This window comes from Achroia grisella, unplaced genomic scaffold (genome assembly GCF_030625045.1).
Source record: "Achroia grisella isolate CSIRO2021 unplaced genomic scaffold, CSIRO_AGI_Agris_v1 utg900, whole genome shotgun sequence".
NCBI classification, from domain to species: Eukaryota; Metazoa; Arthropoda; class Insecta; order Lepidoptera; family Pyralidae; genus Achroia; species Achroia grisella.
Genome location: NW_026713059.1, coordinates 828,686 through 845,822, shown reverse-complemented (window position 1 = coordinate 845,822; position 17,137 = coordinate 828,686). Strand labels below are relative to the sequence as shown.

Here is a 17,137-nt window from a genome sequence, read left to right as displayed (position 1 = left end):
TTATGGTCCATTATACCGCAAGACATTTAATACTTTGTCCTTTTCGGTTTGTGGAAACTGAGACACGAATAATAATTTGTGTACCTACTATATGAAATTACGCTTTTGTTATAAACTAGTGGAGCTCGCGATTTTATTCATATGTATATTTGTAGGCACCCTCTATAGAGGGACTAGACAAAGATAGCTTAGGGCGAAGACAATAGATCTTCGCAGGTCACAGTGCTACAGCCTCTAATACCTGTATATGTAATAGCCTGTTATATGTAGTTCAAATCGAACCATAAAAAAATAACATTTAATTGACCTACATTTAAACTATTCTGTGAAATTTCATACTAATTCCGCAGTCCTTTAAGGTGAATAAGTCAATCGTCATTATGCGAAACTATTTACTTTTAGGGTGTCTAATTATCATCTGTCTGTACATTTCTATTAGAATTTTTATCCTCAACGTCTATCCCAAAAAATAAAAATATGCGTTTCTGTCTACAAAAACAAGTTATATTACCATGTGAATTACTTAGCGAGCTATCATTAATTCGTGCCACGTATCCGCAGGTAACGGTGTTTTCAAAATTGAGGATTCAGTGCGTGTAGCGAGGCTTTGGGGGAAGAGAAAGAACCGACCAGCGATGAATTACGACAAGCTGTCCAGGAGCATCAGACAATACTACAAGAAGGGCATCATGAAGAAAACAGAAAGGAGTCAGAGGCTCGTCTATCAGTTTTGTCACCCGTACTCCTTATAAATACTCCATCGCAATAATCTAGATGTAAGTTAATTGTAAATATTTATAAATTGTATATATAAGGGCGTGTGCACCGCGGTAATGCGGGCTCAACGACAACTGGTTTGGTTTTACGCGCAAACGCAAAACCGAACGCAGTTTTATTGTTTGTTGGCGACCAAATTTTCGTTTGTCCGGACTTTTCGGATTGCGAATTAATAGGCGTTGTAAACTATCCCTCCATATAATTCGAGAAAGGTAATTTTCTCTAGAATTATACTGGACGGGACTTTTCGCTGTATGCGTTAGTTGTTAAGGTTTTTTTTACCAGCGACTAGATGACTGCGGGCTCACCATCCAAATATTTGAATCGTAACGATTTAAATTTAATAAAAACCGCATTCGTCGAAAGCTGGTAATGTTTATCCCATATATCTATGATATATTTCTAGTACGTTCTATGAACTTTTAGATAATAAGTGTTGTAAATAAATGTAAAATCTATGTCGTAAATTTATAAAATTAAAAAAAAATCCGTAACGCAGTAGCGTTCGGGAAGCAAGTGTTGCTCTAGATAGTGTTTACGAATGTGTTAGATATTTACTCAAGTTTGTGATGTAAAAAGAGATTAAATAATACTGTATACAATTAAGTTCATGTAGATTTATTGTGAATCTAGTAATGAAACATTTTTTTATATTAAAATTATGGCGAGTAACGTCGAGTTGTAACGTAGTTTAGATTAGTTTAAGGCGGAAATGATTGAATGTCGAAATTGAAAATTTTGTGCCAAATAGACGTGTTATGGTATTTATTAGGGACAAAATTTGTTATTATGTGATTATTTGGACCCGCCGATGTAAATATTGGTATGTTAAAAAAATGTTGCAATAATGGTGGCGGGATAGTGTTAGTGTTAAATTATAATGCTTACATAAGAAGCGCAGTTAGCGCAGTAAAGTTATTATTGTATTGGACCAAACTAATATAGAAGATAATTATTGTAATGCCACAATAAAATTAACTGGCCATAAAGAAGCACATTGTTTCATTTCTTTGCTACCTTTGTAAATAATACTGAAAGTTGAGAAAGTTTATTAGTTTGTTTTTTTTTTTTGTAACATAGCATATTTTCTTGGTCTGTGGGTCTTTTAAAACAAAAATCTCTGATTTACAAAACCATCAGTTTCCAGGTTTTACTTAATAAGTAATATTATATATAGTATTAGATCTTTCTTCTTGATTCTTTTATAAAAATACAAAAGCAACTGTATCAACGTAATGGATACTTATTTAACACGAATTATTATGAGATCTCGTTTATGACCAAAGCAGTTATTTTTGGCCCAAAATAAGATCTCACTGTATTTCAAGGCAAAGTCCAGCGATTACTTTGTATCCATATGTTATATAGCGACGACCTCGGTAGCCTAGCGGTTTAGCAGACCGCTTTACTTCCGATTGCCGCGGGATCGATTTCTCACACATTACAAAACAAACATTTGTAGATATTCATGAGTATAATTGTTCGTATCGGTCCTGGTGTTTAATATGTATATTATGTAAGTATTAAAAAATGTAAGTATGTATTTATGTCAGTAGTCTAGTACCCATAATGCAAGTTCTGCTTAGCTTGGGACCTGATGGTGCTGTGTGACATTTTCCTGGGACGACAAGGAAATCACTAGAAAAATAAGATTACAGAATTATCTTTGGACAAACAACTACGTGGCAAATATTATTATATTTCTAGAACTATAATAGATATCATGCTAATCGGTATCCAGATCGATACCTGAACTGATAATGATTTACTTTACCAAAGTAGACTTTGTACATGTAGCTGATCTACTCTGTCACACCTACTTCTGTCACCAAACAGACAGAGAAAAAATTTCTTTGTATGCTGCACTTCGGTTGAAAGGCGAATTGTGACAAATCAAAATTTTGATGCATAAAACCTTAATCCTCAGAAATGCCAAAGCACGAGGAGTTCCACGGAAGTCACATGACAATGTTATGTTAATATTATTTAGAGATATTTTTTTGTTTCTGATTTCGAATGTTTAGGGTAATGTCCAGTACTATGGATCAAATTTTAATTTTTTTAATGTTTAATCTCATTTATCGAGGAAGGTAAAATATATCACATTACGCTACAGCCTATAGGAGTAGAGCTCCAATGAACACACCGTCTTGGTCGCGTGTTCGAGTTCTTGCACGATACAAACATTTGTATTCATGAGTATAAATATTTGTGTAGTTTTGATTGTTATCTGAATATATCATGTATATATTTACAAAAAATGTATTTAAGTATTCCTATCAATTGTCTAGTACACATAACGTTAAGCTCTGCTTAGTTTGGGACTAGGAACGGGATGTGAATTGTCCAGTGCTAAAAAATTTCTCATCAGGTGGACAGTGTTATGTGTCATTTCACTTAAGTATATCAGATTTTCTGTGAAATAAAGGTTATCAGTAACTAATTATATCAGTAGGTAAGTGCTATATACTGTTACATAGTCGAAAGCTACAACTTTCGCTGCGATTACGAATAATCTAGTCATGTGTAACATTCTGTCAACACGAAATGAAAGTAATCAAATGTGAAGTGGATATATCAGAATATAGTTACATATATGTTTAGATCTAAAGATATATGGAAATACTGCCTGACCACTTATAAAAATTATTTTTATGGTAGACGAGTGAAAATTTACGGTTATTACATATAACCCTAAATTTTCACTCTTTTTAATGCCGAGTCATAAAAAAGTTGGTAAAAAATATTTAGGAGTGGGTCACCCTTATTAAATTTACCACTTTCCTAAAGTGGATTAGGTTAAGTGTAAAGATTTATCCTCTCTGCGTACCCTTTAAAGGATTAGGCATAATGGTACTCAATCTAACTAAATAATACATTTAATTACTTATGCATGTTTTTCATTTATATATCTTGCAAAAAATAATTTCACTATATTACTAATTCACTATATTACTTCAATATATGATACAAATATTTTCATATATGAAATATTTAGTATATTACGATATTTAATTATACCACAGAAAACATAATATTACATACTTATACATAAAAATCTAATACGTTGAAAAAACCATCGTGAGTTTGTTTTCATAACGTTATGCCGCTTAATTCGAACAAAAAGGTCGACGTTTTTATAAGTAGAAATCGATATTTATCAGAAACCTGTTTTAAAAAAATTTTTCATTTTATAAAAAGTTATTCAGCATACTATTATTTAATCCTATTGTTCAGATCAGCTAGCTGTTCAAGAGAAAAGATGGAAAGAGCATTGATAACTATGAATGGACTATAAGTTTGTGTGTTCTTTATTTATTTATGACTATTAATGACCCATAATATAAATACCTAAACTATATACATACATGTCAAATCTGTGCATGTAAGAACAAAGTCGCCTCCGCTGTCTGTTCGCTTATATCTTATAAACTAGGCAATTAGGATTTTAATGCAGTTTTCAGCGATAGATAGAGAAATTTTAAGAGGATGGTTTATATTTGTAACACATGCGTATTATAGTACAGAACATGGGGAGAAATTCAAAGATTTGAAATGCATCCGTGCGAAGACGGGACGGGTCACTAGTAATAATGTAAATATATAATGTCTCCGTGATCACGGCACTGACGACGGCAATCTGCCACGGTACCTTCGATTGACATTGTAAACATGTACAATCTCGTTAGAAAAGAATAAGAGCTGAGTTTCTTGTCAGTTCTTTTCAGCTCAAAAGCACTTCGAACTGGCCATAGAATTCAAATATCATAAGAGTTTGTAGTAGACCTACATAAATGAAGATATTTTGATTTGATTTAGAACACCGCTCCCTTCGGCCAGGAGTCCTCCCTTATTAAGGTTTGCAATTTATATAGTTTTTTTTATAAATAGAATATCCTTTCTAATAGCAAAATAACGTACTACAATATTAAACTTAGTGGTAACGAGGCACAACAAATATTGACCTAAATACATTATGAACAAGCACCATAACAGTTTCCAAGTAAAATAATAGCACATAAAATATTGACTATAAAACAAACTATAAAGTGCACACAAATTTGGATCAGGTTGCATCATGTTGCGCAAAAGTGACGTCATCAGACACCAACCGCCGAATTCCAAGAGTGAAAGTTGTGCCTTTCGCCCGAGAGGGGAGGACGACCTCTAGAGGGGGAGGCTGCGAGCGCGGGGGGAGGGTGTTAGTTGTGTAACTAAACTTGAATATAACTGCATTGTAATTTTAATAGGGCGAACGAAAACAACACCTCTACATCTTTGGAGATGCATTTCTAAAGATTGAGATCATCTTATTTTGACGCATGGTCTTCTACCTTTAATTAAATACTTGTATTATACAAGTTAGTAGTCTGTACAATTTTCATATTAATAATAACCCAGGATAATAATTTTGAAGCTAAAGTAATGAGTTTCATTGATTTATTATATTAACATAATTATAACAATCTCAGGACAATTCACACAGCCTCATCTAGTCGCAAGCTATGCAGAATTTGTGTTATGGGTACTAGACAACTGTTCTATCAATTTTATCTTGATTTCTATTCTATTCTATTCTATTCTATCAATTTTAGATCCTTTATTTTTGGAGTGGACATACCTAGCATTTTTTTTATCTTGCATATTGTCATCGACTGATCGTGTGGTAATGGCCTACACAGAATGACAGCGCTGTGACAGTTTTAGAAGCTGTCACAGGATATGCTGAGTGTGAGCTTTATTGCCAATTAATGACTTACGTGTATAATTTTATGTAACTTTATAAATTTATTATTTTATTCTTACTTTCATTCCATGTACCGAAAGACCTCCATAAAAAGCGTTTGGATTCTCGGAACTCAAAAAAAATGTTGGATTCTTAAAGGATGGATGATCTATCCTTTAAAAGAATCCACCATATTTGAAGCAGGATTCAACAAAGGGATTATAAAAATATAAATCTTTGTCAAAGTGGCTACAAAAAGATTTAAAAATAAACTATACGTACCTACATATAGTTTTTTTTATTTAAAAATAAACAATACGTAGGTACGTATAGTTTATTTTTAAATAGTTTTATAGCGTTTTGTTACGGTAACGAAATTTTCTATTAAGAAATGGGTGTGACATTCGTACGTATAATCAGATAAATGATCCCTAGTCATTCAGATAATAAATAAGAACTAAAGTCATTTTATTATATTATTGATAGACATAGTTATATATTATAGGTGTTTAGACTAATGCTGAGTTTATTGTCTGTACTTAACATAATATAGATTATAGTTTGGTACATATTAATATACTAGCAGATCCTGCGACAGACCGTCGAGGAGATTTTTGGGGGCCTTTGTTCAGTAGGCCGTCATTCGGGCTGAAACAATGATGATGATGAGAGTCTGCGACTCTATATTACTGTTTTGTTTGTAAATGTATTGAAATAAAATAAACACTAAATTTGAAATGAAAATTATCATAATGCATGAGTGAAATTCACACCCAAATCGATTAAGCCGTTTCTGAGATTAAGACACACAAACGTATAGGCAGACAAAAATTCTAATAATTATGATTTTGCATTCTATTACATAGAGTCTCCAAATTATTTTTCTCATATTACTTTTATGTGTAGACAGCTATCAGTTACATATCAATTATATTTATAGAAGTTAACTATAAAAAAAAGTTCTCCAGCTAGTATAGCTGAATTAAACTTTTTTTTTCATACAAATAAATTTTCTTAAATAAAAGTATCCTAAGTTACTCCTTATAACATTAGCTATCTGCGAGTGAAAGTCCTATCAAAATCAGTCCAGCCGTTTCAAAAATTAGCAAGAATAAACAGACAATTTCAATTTAATAAGAAAATTTAAATTTTCAATGTAATTACTATATATGTTTGTATACTTTCACGTGCATTTATAGAAAAGCTTTGATATTACAAACAGACACTTTAATTTTTCTTTATACTTATATAGAAGTTATTGCATTGCACTCAAGTCGTACTTACTTGATAAGATAATTAATGCCAGAGACGGAGGCTCGTCCCTTGTCACGTAGGATTCAAAAATTTGTTCAAAAAATTCTCTTTAATTTGTAAGTTATAATGATAAAAATAAATAGGTACCTATTATTTAATTTTACAAAAAAAAAAGAATATATACTAGAACAATGAACCTAAAATAAAAAAACCTTAAGAATATGTATAATATAATAACTAAAATATATTATTAAAACGAGTTCCTGTAGGCATTCAAGAGGATTGCTAGTAATGGGAAGTAGTAATTCCCATTGCTAGCAATGTACCATGTTAGGTCGACCTCCACGCGACCTCCACGTGCCCCCTGGACCCCATCGTGATAAATTCCTAGTGAATTTTTCACGATGGGCTAACTGACCTGACCTTCATACTCATCTTATCATCCTCCACTGGTTTCATTATCATCCTCAAAAAAAAGGTTGTCTGGAAGAGATTGCTGATAAGACCGCCTTTTGTACTTCCATATCTCTGTTCTGTATAATTCTTATATATTAATTCTATTGGTGCAATGAAGAGTTTATAAATAATAAATAAAATAAATATAGGTATTCTTAGCACATTGGCTGTCAAACTCATCATTTAACATAACGTTTATAGTTAATAATGCCTCTAACTACTCTATCAGGAATTACAGTCGTATTACAGTATATGTACCTATATATTTATTTATTATACCTACATATCTATATATTTCTTAAACCCAGGGCTATACTAAATCCATATAAAAACAATGTACAAAACATAACCAACCTAAGACACTAACAACAGGCTTTTACGAAAAGAAAAATACATTAATCTTTTTATTTATTGCTTTATAGGTCAGTTTTATCCGTGGAACAATAAAAAAATATACATATATTATTCCACAGATAAAACTGAGAGAGTGTGACGAACTCGACTTCGATATCATTTTTTTTATATATTCTTTATTGCAAATACAGAACATTTAATGTACATTTGCTATTTTAAAAATTAAAATAGCAAATATACATTAACTGACACAAAGGGTGGTCTTATTCCTGAAGAATCTCTTCCAGACTACTTTTGGGTGCATAGAGAAAGTAAAGATAAGGAAAGGATATTGTAACTGCTTTGTGAGCTGAAGTTAGTAGTAATTAGTAATATATATATAAGTTTCCCTAATAGATAATGTACTCTTTTTTATTATTCCTACAAGAATGGTCAGGTAAGTCATATAATCAAGCAGCAATAGGACCGCAGCTATAGCCCAGAGCAGTTGAATTACTCACCCCATCCACATTCCAAATAACAGACCATAGTAAAGGACTATAGAAAATATCAGGGAAGCACTGTCTGGTCAAATGGTAGCAATGGCTTGGACGGTAGCTCTGCTATTGTCATTACATGTATATGAATTGACATGGTATTTGTCAGTCAGTTGGTTGGATGGTGGACCACCCTGCAGTATGGCAGAGAAATTATAGAAAACGATATATCCTATCCCGAAATTTAACGCAAAAAAATATAAGACCTCACTCTAACTAAAACTCTAAATTGAGTATAACGGGTATATAACATTTAATAGCAGATATATAATATTGATATAACGTATACAATTTCCTAGTTTAAATGGTCTAAAGCAAAAGATCTAGAGATTATAAAAGTGGATCAGACGAAATAAATTAGATTCATTACATTAGATTTGCTAGAAAATATTTTTTTAAATAAGTAAAAATTGAATAGTGAATTCCACTACCTTAATCAAAGGTATAGGGAGAGACATTAGTGGAGGATGATAGAATGAAGTCAGAAGCATGAAGTCAGCACATTGAATTTTCGTTATCAATTAATCACTATAGTTTTCGAGAAGAGTCGCGTGAATGTGGACTATATTGTACATAGTTAGCGATGTGGCCACTAATTCCTAACACTAGGGGGATTGTTAGTAATAGAGAATAGTAATCACTATTATATTCTTACAAATTTACCATGTTTCTATTGACCGATACTACCGAGTCTGAAAAAAAATTACTTAAGAATTAATCTGACTGTTATGAAGATCGCTCATTGCTTATGGCTCGCGCGCACTTCTAAGGCGCTGTCTGAAGGCCGCCCAGCCGGTTACATTCCAAAATTCTGAATGTACTCCATTTGCCAGCTGGTACGGCCGGTACGGCGCCTACTGGTGTCTTAGAAATTTAGAACTAATAACTTAATGCGCGGGAGTGCACCTGGGTGCAACGTATGAGGTGGGGTGCAACTCTCGCTTCTCTCTTCTAACCCCCAATTGAGTTTGCTATGTACCTACGTATTTATTGTATACTTGGACTACTTAAGAATATGACGGCCTCGGTGGTCTAGCGGTTTAGCATGCCGCTTTACTTGTAATGGTCAGGAGTTCAATTTCTCACACGACACAAACATTTATATTCATTAATAACTTTGTTTGCATCGGTCTGTGTGTTTTCTATCTATGTATACAAAAAAAATGTATATATGTATATCAGTCATCTAGTACCTATTACACGAGCTCTGATTAGATTGGGACTAGATGGCGATGTGTGAACTTTCCAGGGTGATTAAGTACTTAAGATGAATAGATGAAGAGAGAATTTTCGGGAATGCAGGTCCACAGGTTGAATGATTATCAAGCTGAATAAATTCAGGTACTTTAGTTCTTAATATACGTAATATTAAGAACTACATTCTATTCTTACGTTGGTTATCTAAATGAATAGAGCTTCACACGTGACGTCATCGGTCCGATAAAGTATTTATGAACTCGATGACCTCAAAGGTCGTTTCTAAACATTTTTGCAAAGTTAAAAATAAAAGTCGAGTCTCGCGCACGTATACCATACTTATAGTATGTAATATTATGTTATCTGTGCTTATAGGTACTGAGGGTTCCGAAGAATAACCATGAAATTTAAATTTTCTCACAAATTGTAAGAAATCATAAAGGTTTTATTTATTGCTATAGTACATCAAAAATAAGCTCAACTATAAATTTCTTATCTGTGGTTAAAAAAATGTTCCTCGTATACTGGTCAATAAATTGAAAGTCATTTAAGTAGTATCGCCATCTAGCGTCATAAGTAAATAATTAGAATCAACTACAATAATATTTTACATTAAATAGTGATTCTAAACTAATGTTAACAAGAATATTTTTTAGTTTACTAATATTAATAGTTTTACTAATATTTTTGTAATGTATAAGCAATATGATATATTATTTGAAAATTAATAACAACAACAATATTATGAGCAAGCAAATTTTAAAATTTGGTTTTAAAAGCATAGATACCTGTATTTTAAAATTATAATTGTAAATAATCATACTGTAGTTAATAATTAATAACAACCATTTATTTTACCTACTTCGCAGTCTTACTGGAACTACCTTAAATGTAAACTGATTTCCATATACATTATCAGAACATTTAGAAATAATAACAAACTTGACTATGCTAAAAAGTAAAATATGTTATTCATGACTATTGAATAAGTAAATATTAGCCAAGCCATAAAGAAGAAAAAAAAAGTAAATATTATTCAGAATAGTGACATCTATCGGAGCTAATGAACTTAAATGTCGGTTGCTATTCACCCAAAATATAAAATACAATTTTATTCTGTATATTGTATAGACAATTATTTAAAATACTTTGTATATTTACTAGACTATTATCATTAATTTAATCTGTTTATTCATTAAAAAATAAATTCCTATAATGGAACGTCTCCAGGAGTCTGACGTCACAGTGACCATCAATGACGTCATTACCGTTTGGTTTGTTGACATTTGACATTCATTAGAATTCTAATTTGGTCTTTGTTTTTATTTATTAGAAAAATGTGAATTTAATTCCAATTGGCATTAATAATAAAATTACTAATATGACCATGATTTTAAGTAGTTTTTTATTATCGCGGCTAGATATTAATTGTGATTCAAAACTGTCATAAAACAATATATATTTAAGTGCGAGTTTTCGAAGTAGACCACTGATTATTCTTTTAAAAATGAAGCCTGGTAAGAGTGTAGATGTTAAGGAGGAGATAGCAGAAGTGCACACAGCCGCTCGTTCACCATCACCGAAACATAAAAGCAGACCTAGATCAAGATCAAGGTCTGGCTCAAGGAAATTATCTAACGGTCATACAGATGTATCCGAAAACGTTGAAGTGACACCTGCACCTGAAGATAATCCTCCAGACAAGTCCAAAACTCGCGATAGTTGGATAAAATCTGAACACGAATCTTTAGATATAGAACTTCCTATACACGATCAAATAAAGCAGGATATTTTAGGTTTCGTTGAGAAGGAATTTAAGAAGTCTGATAAAACCCCGTCTTTTGTGTTTTACTCGCACGACCCGAATGGTTTGGATGAGAAATTTATGAAGACATTATCCAGGCCATCTAGCAGTCACAAGGAGAAACGGAGCCCTTCATATAGGAAGAAGAAACGCCACTCATCAAGGCATAGAGATAGAGAACTACATGACTTTGATATCCCTGGGTCAAGTCTTAGCGCATTAGAAAAGGTATGTTCTGTTTTTCTGTATGTGTACCTATTTAGTGGACAATTTAGGCAGATTTTGATAAATATGGATTCTAAATTTTTATATCCATATTTGGAACGGCAAACAAGCAGATCACCTGATGGTAGGTGGTAACCTGAACCCAATGTACATGAACAGCACTGTTATCACTATTAACATGTGACACCAATACATTAGTAGGATGGCAATGCATCAGTAGTAGTATACTGATGCATTGCCATTCTAGTGGGTTAAATTGTCACACCTGCCATATTTCACATTTCAACCAACACAGCTGTAAGCAAGCTGTTGCTAAGCTGTGTGGCAGTTGAAATAGGTGAGATCCACACAGAAGACATTGCCCAAAGTGAACTTCAGTTTTTATTTAGATAGTAATGTCCCGTTGAAAATAATATTAAAAGAATTCAAAGTGCCAGAGGTTATCAATTTTTGAGGGTTGTCATTTTTTCAAATAATGTTTTTAGTTTTACTTAATAAAAAAATCTAGGCTGATTTTATTTGTTAAATACAATGTTTTTCTGTTAAATACAAGTTAATCACAGAACATACAGTATCAAAAAACTGACATGTCATTTAGTCACCCACAATAATTTGATTTCTTCTTTCTTTGTAAAAGAAATAATAATTTAATTATTATTTCTTTAATTATAATAATTTCAACTTGTTATAATTATTTTATAGCATATTAATTAATTAATTACAGTACAGTACAGTCCATAAAATTATTACAGGTTGATGATTATTTGAAAGAGTATAATAAAGATGAGGTAGTCACTCTCAGTGGAGAACTAGAGATTGAAGCTAAAGATCTTGAGAATAACAATGGAACACCAAAGGCTGTACGTCATAAACCAAGAAAGACACGACGGAAAACGAGGGAGGAAAGGCAAGAGACACATGCCAATAACAGAGATGTCAGCCCAAAGGTGTTTAAGACGGCAAGTAAAAACAAAACGGGATCCAAACCAGGTAAGCTTTAGCTGAGGATTTTATCAGGACCGTTACCCTTATTGTGTATTTCATATTTTGACCCTAATAAATTTGTGCTAGTTGATAATCTGTATTCACACATTCTAACAAAAAATTGTAAAGATTATTTGAAAGAGCAACAGGTAAGTTTTTGCTTCTTCTTCTTGTGACGAGACAGCTTTCTCAATGAGCGGTATATTAGGTAGTTTAAAAGAAAGATAACTGTGACTATTCAAAAGTGCTTAATTAAGGTTATTTGAATAGAGGATTTTATATTCTATTCTATTTCTAGATGAGGTAGTGGTGTTGTCATTTCTCAACTACATGGTTAAAGATACCTGCCTACTTCAATGCCAATTCCAATATAACCAGAGAAATGGTTATTTGAATTCATTTTGGCAGGAGTACCTATCATATCCTTATCCTAAAAAATAGTTCGAAATATAAATTGACACATATTTTTTTTTATTTGGTCAGATTTGAATTCTATCAATCATTCTGAACATCTCAAATTGAAGTATCATGTTTATAAAATATTACTGTTAATTTAGTTTTTATGTTATTATGTTGTAATTTTAGCTCGACCAACTGACCTAACAAGAATGCTGGAAAGCTTGGAATCGAATATGCCATATCATGATCAATATATAGATAATCCATTTTCATCACCATCACCATTGACATCACCAAATGATGAGAGGCTGAATCCATTTGGGTCACACCAACCCGAGAAGATATATTTGCAAGGTGGCGGCACATTCAGAGCAGTGTCTAGAGACAGGATATTGGAATCTCAACAGTCGAGAGATGCAGATAAATATTTAAGGTAATTTTTTTTTTATGATTGATGATAATTGAAAACCCGTGAAAAAAAAAAAGTGGAGGTTAAGATTCATTTCTACCTAAAACTAATAATAATTCTGTACAATTCACACAGCGCCATCTAGTCCCAAGTGTTATCGGTACTAGATAGATAGAACTAAATTCTTTATAGTAATAAGTAGATAGTGTATTTAATACATATGGATGAACCACCCAACCATGAACAATAAAATTCGACAGAATTCATAGTTAGATAAATTCATAGAAACACCCTTAGACTAAAAACTAGTCTCCTTTTTATATTTAGCGAAGGTCAATCAATCGCTGTCAGAAATTAAACAATAAATTAAGTAAATAAAATTGTGTATTTTTTTTATTTCAGAATGGGCGACTTAACTCCTTTAGATGTCGCATTGACAGCGCAGAAAGCATGGCGCAGTTGCGCTTTAGCCTGTCACGGAGTCCTCGGCGGGCTGTCGCTGATGCATTTGCTGCTGATCAGCTACTCAGACGGTTTGGACGCGGGTCACCTGTCTTTTCACGCTGTTGTCACAATGCCCTATGTGGCTACATACTACTTCTTTTGTGTGCTTTGTTTACTTTCCGTATTGGATAGGTGAGTTAATTTTCACGTTCAGTTGCATTGGTTTAGCGGTTTAGTACATCGCCGTATCTTAGATAGTTGCGGGTTCGATTTCTCGCACAATACAAATTTTTGTGATCATGTGTATGATTCTTTGTATCAGTCTGGGTGTTTTCTGTGTATATTATGTATGTATTTGCAAATAAATATCTAAGTATTTATATCGGTTGTTCAGTACCCAAAACACAAACACAAACAACCTCTACTTACCTTGGGACTACATGACGTTGTCTAAATTGTCCAGAAATAATATTTTTATTGCTAGCAATGTGGTCCTAGTCCCTATTTCTAACAACCCAGAAGGAGTTGTTAGAAATAGGGACTAGGACCCCCACTTAGCTTGGGACTAGATGGCGTTGTATAAACTGTTCTGGGTGGACGGAAGGCGATTGTTAATAATTTAATGCGGACTGTTGACCCTATTGCTAGCAATATACTGTGTCGGATTGACCTCCACGCAGTTACCCATGGAAACCATCGTGATAAATTCCTGGTGAATATATCATGATAAGATAATTGAACTGACCTTATCCTATCTCATCTCTCCTAGCTCATCGTATCCTCCACTGGTGTCCTGCCAGGGTAAACCGTTAGCGCAGGCTAGTGCAATATTCCATTATCATCCATAAAAACTGACCTCGGTTATTATTATTATTAATTTGTAGACTGGACGTAACAAGTTTGGACTTGTCGAGAGGGCTCCAGCCATACTTCCAGCCGATAGTACTAGTGTTACTGTACACAGCGTGTCTGTTGGTTTGTACGGCCGCCCGGATGTACGATGAGCTGATGGTATACCAATATACTCCGTTGGTATATAACGTCACGAACTGCGGCAACGTCACCACTGTAAGAGTTTATATTCTTTTTATATATTTGGAATTATCTATGACATAATTTATTAATTGTCAATTTATCTAAAATTGACTGGCTACTCTGGCTGGGTATAACAGGTGATTCTCAGACCTATTGAATATGCATATAAAATTTCATTAAAATCGGTCAAGCCGTTTCGAAGGAGAATGGTATGCGTAATGGTAACTAACATTGTGACACAAGAATTTTATATATAAAATGTTATTTTCAGCCAACAATTCCAACGTTTTACCACACATGGACACATTTCTCGATATGGCGGGCTGTGCTGTCCATACTCGGTCTGGTCTACTTTATAATATCTAATCCACAAGACTTGGTGCATATGAATCTCAATAAATTACTGCAGTTCAAGCATTCCTTGCAAAGCATTGGATGATCACTCTCCACATATTGTCTATGGTAATACAACTAGTTATAGAGTATATTAAATATGGCATTAAAGTTTATATGTATTTTAAAATGCCACAGATAGTTATATGTTATATCACTTGTATGTAATCTTTGTATTGATTTTATAAAACACTGGCAAGTGTTTAAAAGTATATATAGAATTTAATAAGATTTGTAAATGCCCATTATAAAATCTCATATAATTATTTATAGTTAATTAAAGAGAATTAAATTTATTTACAGTCAAGGCTAATATCTATAATATAAATATTCATAGTCAGATATATCATTTTTGGGTCCATGTAGAATCAAAAGATTAAAAAAGACATGTTAAGAAAGTAAGACAGAAAAGAAGTGTAATCGACGAACACTTATGTGTTGTAAGGTTCGGGTTTTGAACCTGCGATCCTTGCCTAGAATCAGGTTTCAGTTTACTTAACCAATTAGGAAAAATAAACCCCAATAAATAAACTAAGGGGGTACAGTGAAGAAAATGCAACCAGAGACAAATATATTGAAACAAATGAATTCTGCTTTAATCGTAATGTTTTCTAGTCACTATAATTAATTAATTGAATATGTGCTTAATGAAATATATGGATATAATTTAAAAAAAATTTAAAGTAAATTTATATAGTATGTTATTAATAAAAGGCAGCTCTTATAGTAATAAAATTGTTGTTTATGGTAAGTTTCTAGTAACAAGAGATATAGTCGTATTAATCACGATTATATTCTCTAATTATATATTAATGTAAATGACTAATTTAAGAAATTTATTTCTATATATTAAACCTAGAAATTATTTATATGGAATTGATTTAATGGTATCAGTAGTGTAACAATAAAGTACCTGCAGAGTACCCGTGTGATACTGACTCGTGAGGTCTCTAACTTGAGCTGGCCTCTGACCCGAGGAGGTCCTAACCCGAGAGGATCCTAATCCGAGGAGCCCTGACCTGAGCGAGCCTCTGACCCGAGAAGGAATTGACCAAAGGAGGCCATTAACCAAATTAGGTTTATAGTTTGAGTTCCGAGATTCTTGACCACAGAAATAATGTAACATTTATTTATAATTTGAAAAAATGTATTTAATCAATTTAAGAAAATACCATACGAATGAATCTCATTCCATGAATTTGCTTGGGGTTTTAGGTGATCTAGTTATGCCACTGATACGTAACAATATATAAGATTGAATATATAATAGATTTCCTTATCGTCAATGAATCTCCAGTACATTAAATCATATTTGATTTAATAATTGTACACATCAAGTAAAAATGTTCTTATACAATATCATTTAGGTATTTGCAACAATTACAACAATCGCCTTGTTGAATCTCGAGATAATTTATTTAACAAAATAATTTAAAAAAATGTATCAAATAGCTATATTAGTATTATTTCGATTTCATTATTGTAAAATAGTCTAGTCACAATATGTTTGCCAAATATCTGAATTATATGTAAGTTCGGATAATCATAAAATTGAAGATATTTTTGAGACGAATTGTTTCTTCAGAAATTAATATTAGGCCTTCTTCACACGACAGTTAAAAATCGTGTTAAGATGTTTTTTTATCGCTTACATCCAGGGTAATACTGTAGAAAGGGATATTAAAATAATCTATTTGTACCGAAACTGCTTGATATTATATCCTAATTAATGTAACTACATGAATTTAGTCTTCTTATACTCGTATATGAATTATTATATATTAAAAAAAACATATAAGTGGAAAATATCGCTCTAGTTTACTGACTTGAATAAGGTAATTACTTACGTAGGATGGCAGTAGATAATTGAAGTAATGTATAAAATGAAGAATGTTTTCTTATTAATTAATGTACATACGTATATATGTATATATTATATCTACTGCCATCCTATTTATTCGGTTTACTCTTGATTACTTTTCAATAGAACAAATTAAACTCCAGAATAAACCTGTATATTATTTCTGTTATAAATTAAACAACAGTAAATTCATTACTGTATAATACGAGTAGATTTGGTAATGACAAACTTTATAAGTACATAATTGCTTCTCAAACTAATTACAAAGCAGTTTCTGAAGCAG

General features: G+C 32.4%; 2 protein-coding genes across 3 annotated transcripts in view; both read left to right on the top strand.

The window, feature by feature from the left end:
* The window catches only part of LOC131853334 (DNA-binding protein D-ETS-4-like), a 53,118-nt gene extending 51,361 nt beyond the window's left edge, over window positions 1-1,757 (top strand). For both annotated transcript variants that reach the window (XM_059204201.1, XM_059204199.1), the window contains exon 6: window positions 562-1,757. In XM_059204201.1, the coding sequence (XP_059060184.1) occupies window positions 562-752 (191 nt within the window). In that variant the 3' untranslated portion in view covers window positions 753-1,757. The remainder of the gene's footprint in view (window positions 1-561) is intronic.
* An 8,867-nt stretch (window positions 1,758-10,624) lies between these two features.
* LOC131853274 (uncharacterized) lies at window positions 10,625-15,706 on the top strand. The gene is made up of 6 exons (XM_059204122.1): window positions 10,625-11,332; window positions 12,082-12,319; window positions 12,899-13,145; window positions 13,524-13,757; window positions 14,450-14,633; window positions 14,872-15,706. Exons 1-6 carry the CDS (start codon window positions 10,808-10,810, stop codon window positions 15,037-15,039), a joined length of 1,596 nt encoding a protein of 531 aa, XP_059060105.1. The 5' UTR covers window positions 10,625-10,807; the 3' UTR covers window positions 15,040-15,706.
* Window positions 15,707-17,137: the final 1,431 nt, after the last annotated feature.